This window comes from Poromitra crassiceps (assembly GCF_964638095.1).
Source record: "Poromitra crassiceps genome assembly, chromosome: 12".
Taxonomy (NCBI): Eukaryota; Metazoa; Chordata; class Actinopteri; order Beryciformes; family Melamphaidae; genus Poromitra; species Poromitra crassiceps.
Window position 1 is genome coordinate 15584620 of NC_139632.1, and position 7220 is coordinate 15591839.

Consider the following 7220-nt stretch of genomic DNA (forward strand, 5'->3'; position numbering starts at 1 on the left):
AAGGGCGACACCGTGTGACCATAAGTGGTAGTGTTGCTGTATTGTTGTATCTAATTTTATGCCTCGTATTTTAAGCTTGCCAGGCTAACTTTAAGCAGTTGTGATCAATCAAAAACAGGGTTAATATTAACAATTTATTTGTAACTTGTTGTTTATGTATTTGAGTCAATTCATTCTTCCTTTCTTGAGTTAGGCTACTTCCTGGTGTGAGCGTGAGTCGTGTGTGACGACACTCATGATCGACAAAATACCTGACAACCCGGTTGTCAAAACTAGTTCCACAGCTGAGGAGAGATGGCCCGTGAAATGAACTGTGTTTGTGCTATTAATGTAGCGTTTTTGCTTACATTTGTGCTATTTTCATCCGTGGCTCACGCGTCTCCAGACCGGACGAAGACGGTGGAGTTTAACGTTAAACCGGGAGGAGTGGTGCACACTTTCACCGAGCGGGTTGTAAGTACAGCGCTAAACCGAGACGAGATAGTCTGGCAAGCGAGAGTGACTCGGTTTGCTTTAACCGTTAACGTTATATGCTAACAAACGATCCGCAACATATACCCTCTAGACACATAACACATTTTGTAGATTTGAATAGAAGTCGGTGTGTACGTTTTTGTAAATTGCTCCGCCATTGAATTTGGTCAGACGTTAAAGTCAACTGAATAAAATATACGGCGGCTATTTCTCATACACCCACCTGCATCACATTAACATGTGCATTTATACAATGAACCAATTTATATATTCGGTTTCTTACGTGTGCTTTAGGAAGTGCTGTAGTCGCAGCATGATGACGAAACAGCCTTTTAGAGGCTGACACGTCGCTGCCAGCATAGATATGGCTGCCAGAGCCACAAGGGCGCTATTCATTGGTTGGTTTGGTTTCAAGGATCATTGACGAGGCAGTAAAATATTTTTGGCAGTAGCCTTCTATATAATGAAATTGTGAAGTACCGGTACTTTTCAGTATTTAGATGTCGTTTGTAGGTATACCTTAATACAGCAGAGTCTGTATCTGTCCCATAGACTGTAAAAATAAGAATCTGTCCATGTTATCGATCTATTATACTATCAATGATGTTATCACCCACCCCCCCCCCCAAAAAAAAACCATAGCTACATTGTTCTCCTGTTTACTCTGACCCATGAATGAAGGAGGAAATAATACACTTCCTGATACCTAGCAGTAATCACATTCCTGTCCTACAGTTCAGAAACACCTGTTTGACAGTGTTTTATTCCCTCTTTCTTACAGCGGGGATATGAGTGTTCATTCACTTATGCCTCACAAGGGGGAACTAATGAGGTGAGTATCAAATGCCCTGTTCTCTGTCTCTGTCTCTCTCTCTCTCTCTCTCTCTCTCTCTGTGTGTGTGTGTGTCTCTCTCTCTCTCTCGCTTTCTGAAAATATGTTGATTCCAGTTCAATGTCCTGCATCATAATGTTGATATCATCATATGTAGTTAGTATCATCAGTGCCGTGCATACATATTTATCTGTGCTTTGTTTCAAACAGCAATGGCTGATGAGCGTGGGCCTGAGCGATGACGACAGACTGTTCTCTTGCTCTGTGTGGAGGTGAGCTGTGGTGTGAGGTTACTACACACACACACACACACACACACACACACACACACACACACACACACACACACACAGACAGACAGACAGATACAGGATCCAGAGCTGTCTGCGATGAGGCTCTGAATAACTTAGGCGCTTCACCTTGGTGGCGCTGACACCCATTGAATCAAACGGAATGTGTGAATCTGTTGCCATTTTTTAATGTATTCATTCTTTAATTTGACAAAACTCATCTGACCAGAGAAGCGACAGGACATAGTTTATAACATCATGTGTCTGACTTAATGAGTGTGTGTAAATTAATGAATGTGGACGATAATATAACAAATATTTGTTTTTCTCGTCTGCCAGGCCCCAGGGGAAATCCTACCTCTTTTTCACTCAATTCAAAGCTGAACTGAAGGGAGCCCAAATTGAATATGCCAATGCATATGTAAGTATCTGGTAATAGGAACACGATTTACCTCAACTGTTATGTAGAAATGTCATCTACCCGAGGACAGTTCCTAGTCTTTAGTGTGCTAATTTGTCGGATGCTGACATCATAGCCTGAGAGTGTCATTATAATGGGTGTCATTTGTTTTAAGCCCTCTCCTCTGCTTAAATGTCCCTTATTTTTTACCCTTCAGCTTTTCTCTTAACTGAGTGATTAATCAGAGTTTCACTCATGCTGGACAGCAGGTCGCTCGCAGCAGTCTACTGCCCAACAAAGTCAAATGCGCAGTAAAAGAGTCATTCATTAATTTAGCCTCTTTGGCTGCAGCTCCCTGTCTATGTTGAGAGCAAACCTTTTGATTCCAACTCCAACAATAATTTAAGGGCTGAATTTACAGTGTCTGCAAAAATGTCAGAAAAATCAAGGAAAAACACTGGCGATGAGCAATTTTGCATTGTGTGCAAATAGTAAATCATCCACCTCTGTAGCAGCAATGCTTTTGTCAGGCCCACGGATACAACTTTGAAGTCATTTCTCTCTCCTGTAGTTGCTTGGCATTGCCGTTCTAAGACAGCAGAGTTCTTGTCAGATGGAAACGGCTGTCACCATCTACACTTTGATCCTGGCTTCAGAGACGCACACTGAATAAACAACCCTAAAAAAGTAAACAAAAAAAATCTATATGATGTGTATTAAGGCAATTTCTTGTTACTAGGCATCTCACGCACTACGCGCGCTCAATTCCTAGGCTCGCTCTCGCCCGCCCTGCAGCTCGCCGAGCTGGCCCTGCAGCTTGTATACGCAGCTCGGCCGCTGCGCACGCTGCCGTAGCCTCGCCTGCTCTTGTGACATCACGGATGATGTCACAATGTCTATGACATCATCAGTGCCTATGACATCATCATTGAAGTCATAAGATGAATTTGCTCTTATGACATCACTATGACATAATCAGTGGGACAAAAATGGAAACAAACAGAACAGACATAGATTGCCCACTTGCCCCTTTTGATAGATAGATAGATAGATAGATAGATAGATAGATAGATAGATAGATGCCTCTGTGGACCTTTTGCAAAAGAAAAGAGATGATTCCCGCACACACTCTGTAGGGCTTTTTCCCTTTAAATCCATGGCGAACTCGTATGGCTATGTTCTCTAAGAAATAGTTAAAAAATAATCCCCATGAAATGTATTGATCCATGAACAGAATCAGGTATCACCTAACGGCATCTTCTGGGACAGGCGGTGCAGAATAGAACTAACCGTACAATAGAATGAACAAGGCACTTTCTCTGTTCACCTTTCCTTTTGGACCTTTGGTTGGTTCCCTGTGTCTCCCCTTCACCAGTAATTATGTCTCCATGGAAACCGGTCATGTGTTACATGTGCCCGCGTACATTTATAGATCCATTGTCCACTACTGATGGTTGGAGCTAAACCCCAGCTGGTGCCGGTTTTGACAATCTTAGAAGGGTAAAGCATCTTATTGGGACACAACATGTTTGTTGACAACTTTATTGTTAGAAGTCAAACTCAGAGTCCGGTATTCAGGCTTTGGTGGATGGCACTTCATGGCCCTGTAATGTCCAGCCTCTTTCCAAGCTCCGTCACTCAGTGGCTCGCTGGACGTTTGCCATGTCGGCGAGGTGCAGCACCTCCACACGCCTCCTTCCCCAGCAAGGACGATTTCTGACTCTCCGTCATTAGTAAGAGCTCACCTCCTCCTCCTCCTCCTCCTCCTCCTCCTCCTCCTCCTCCTCTCCCCCTCCTCCTCCTGCCCTCCTCCCGCTGCTACGTCTCTGCGCCCTGCAAGGGAAGACAAATACACAGAAAACAACTTCCCTAAATGACAGGACCAAAATAACTCTACACACACAATTAAACACACCTGCCGCCCCGCACAGCATCTCCTTGACCTTGTTGTCAGACCTCCCCCGCTTCCCCCGGCCCGTCTGTCGCCATGAAATTGTCGTCTCCGGCGCCGCCTCTTATCCTGTTTTTTCCCCTCCTTTTTTCCCCTCTCTCCTTGTTTCTTCCCTTCTTTTTTCACATCCTCCCTCCCCCTCTCCCCCTCTCCTCCATCCCTCCAGTCACAGACTGCGGCGGGAGGACAGAGTGACGTGGCTCTGAAGCCGGAGGAGTTTACCGTAGGAGACTCAACAGGTGAGACATTTGCTGCACTTCCTGGTGTGTCTACTTGTCATGTCAGTCTGTCGCTCCCTCTCTGTCGCCCCTCCTCTCTCTCCCCCTCCCTCCCTCCCTCATCACATTGCTCGCTCCCTGCTGATTTCCTTCTAAATATGCTACAGGTGTGGGTGGGATGGCGTGTGCCCCTGTCGTTCTTTTCTGCCTAAAGCCTCTGCTGTGGCCGCAGTTCTCCACTGTGATTGGCAGGATTCGACAAGTCGCTCTGAACTGTAATTTACTGTAACTGCCATCTTCAATCAGTGCAGATTAGAGACTGCACTGCAGTACAGAGGCTGATAGCATCAGAAATCATAAACTATTAGATATTTCAGACTTTGTGTCTGTGGGAGGCTCAAAGCACTTCCAGGTGTGATTGCTAGGGATTATAGCTTTAGTCTTGTAACTAGGTAACTGGCTCTCATTGTCGAGATCGAACATAAATGTGTTTTTTTATGTTGACTTTGAGACTGATTTGCTCTCCTTTCTGACTTCTAGTGACCCAAACAGACGGCAAGTTCCGCGCCGAACTCTCGAAACTGACCGCCGTTGGCCGGATACGACACAATGAGCTGTAATTGGTCGGAAGTCTGACTCGGCTTCGGTCATGCTGACCAATCAGAACATTTGAGCAAGCTCTGAGGTCGGGCCTCAGTAGTTAATGAAGGATGGATCTGTAGCAAGGGACAATTCTTCCTGACTGACAACCGGAGATCGGAGTGGGATGATAATTGAATGCATTTGTTGTCTTGGCAGCACTTTGTGTTACAGTACAATAATAATTACATGGTATGTACTTACTACTTACTGAAATGGATTTTCTCTGTGAAACTGGTACTTGGGACGCAACACATATGGCTGAAGTATTTGACAGACGATAGTATAGATATTGTGATTTTTTTTACCACAGAATCTTAATTAAAAAAAAGCTTGCCGTGAGATTCAATGCTTCCATAGTTCCCCCTCCCCGATTTTATCACATTTTCTCCCCAATTGTACTTCGCCAATTATTCCCCCTGCTGCCCCGGTCGCTGCTCCACCCTCTGCCGATCTGGGGAGAGCCGTAGACTAGCACCATGCTTCCTCCGAGACATGAGCTGTGTAGCCAGCCGCTTCTTTTCACCCGACAGCGGGAGCCTCACCGGTAGGACGTAGCACGTGGGAGGGATCACGCTATTCCAACCAGTTCCCTTCCATCTGAACGGGCGCCCTGACCGACCAGAGGAGGCGCTAGTGCAGCGACCAGGACAATACCCTCAATCCGGCTTCCCTCCCGCAGACACCAGCCAATTGGGCCTGTATGGACGCCCGACCAAGCCGGAGGTAACACGAGGATGCGAACGTGCAACCCCCCGTGTGGGTAGGCAGGTATTTTACCGCTACACTACTCGGACGCCCCTTCCATAGTAGTTGTTTTAGTTTCTGAAGGCGTACTGTACATGGCAGCGGGCAATCTATTTTCATCCACTGGGGCTCAATGTGAATGTATATATAATGTATAGCAGCAGATTGGTTTGTGAGGGCATGTAGAGTGTAGTAGAGTAGAGCGTAAGGAAGGATTTATTCATTTTATGTTAATCCCGGGGAACCTGCCTAATCCCCAATGTCGCCATCGTACGCCTCATAAACAATTAGAATTCCTCCAATCTGGTTCTGTCTGTTTTGAGCTGCCAAATGATTATGACGCATGTCGAGTGGAGTGCCTCAATCTCTCTCTTCATCTCTCCCTCTCTCTTATCTGCATCTGTTCAAGAGAACTCGTTTGATCCCTGATCACCAGTCAGTACCACTGGTGAAGAAGATACTTATTTTCTGTGTGTTTTTGCCAGAAGTGATACTCGGTCTTAATAGAGTAAATAGCAGCTCGACGTAGAGGAGGATGTATGTCACGGCAAAGAGAAGCCATCACAAACTCCCAAGTCGTCGACCTGAACTACGCTCGCACCCCTCGGCGCTGCTTGTGTGGATCAGCGAGGATATTGGGCAGATTTCAGTAGTACATCACTATTACAGTCCCCGCCTCTATACCAGGTGGAATTGCCTTGATCTTCCTTACATCGATCCAATCTTCTTAGATCCACACAAGTGTCCCGAGGATGAGTTCTGGGGATTGATTTCGGATTTGAGGATTTGAAAGCGTGAAAGGATTGCCTGTGAGAGAGAGACATACCGTGGTCTGTCTGGGGTCCGGACTCTCTCCTCTTGTCTGTCTAGAGGTGGTCCTCTGGCTCAGGGAAATGCTCAGCAGGGACTTTGCCGTCCCCTTGGTCAGCGACTAGGCTCCCTCTGGGGGTCCCGACAGGAAATACCACGACCAGATGCTAACTCGCGACGGGAAGACAAGACACAAAGACAGACGGGGACGTTACTTATTTTTGAACATGTTTCTTTTTCGAAATCCTTGTTTTGTTCTGATTCATTACGATGCGTGACGGATGTTTCAATAAAGTCATGTTGTTGTCACTTGGCCTCAGATAACTCAATGTTTTTGTCGTGTTACGTCAGTTATCATCTGATTGAACCTCCCACTGCCTTGTTAAAGGGGAAACATGAAAAGAAAGGAGAAATTTGTGTGCCAGCATAGAAGCATCAAATATTCCAGCACAGGCAGAGCTGGGTCACAGTGAACCTGCTCCTTCATCTGTCTGAAATTATTTTAGCACCAGCACTAATGTCTTGCCTAATTTAAACGGACAATTCTATATATTCCAGAGTTTCCTAGTCTTCATATGTATTACAATGAGCACGACGAAGAATTGGTTTGAAAAGCTATACGTATATACTGTTAACATTATATTACTGCATCCAATGTAGCATCAGTGTTTCCATGAGATAAAGAGCTTCCATTGTTTCTTCTTAGTTTCTGGGGAAAAAGGCTTTGCAGGAGGGATCTGCTAAATCCAGCGGCGTATATGGGAATGTATAGAGAGCTTATAGAGAGATCTAGTCAGAGGGGATTTATTCATCTCATGTTAAGCCAAGGGGAAGTTGGTAATCTTGATTGTCCTCAAAT

General features: G+C 45.5%; 1 protein-coding gene across 1 annotated transcript; it reads left to right on the top strand.

Annotated features, from left to right (window-relative positions):
• Nucleotides 1-250: 250 nt before the first annotated feature.
• Nucleotides 251-6664, top strand: mydgf (myeloid-derived growth factor). Its single transcript, XM_083647597.1, has 6 exons — nt 251-453; nt 1256-1306; nt 1517-1578; nt 1936-2017; nt 4114-4186; nt 4706-6664. The coding sequence occupies exons 1-6, from the start codon at nt 295-297 to the stop codon at nt 4783-4785; spliced, it is 507 nt and encodes a 168-aa protein (XP_083503723.1). The 5' UTR covers nt 251-294; the 3' UTR covers nt 4786-6664.
• The last annotated feature ends 556 nt before the right edge of the window (nt 6665-7220 follow it).

Coding starts and splice junctions, on each gene's coding strand:
- mydgf (XM_083647597.1), top strand. CDS start 295: ATGGCCCGTGAAATGAACTGTGTTTGTGCTATTAATGTAGCGTTTTTG. Junction 1,307..1,516: donor CACAAGGGGGAACTAATGAG/GTGAGTATCAAA, acceptor TGTTTCAAACAG/CAATGGCTGATGAGCGTGGG. Junction 2,018..4,113: donor TTGAATATGCCAATGCATAT/GTAAGTATCTGG, acceptor CCATCCCTCCAG/TCACAGACTGCGGCGGGAGG.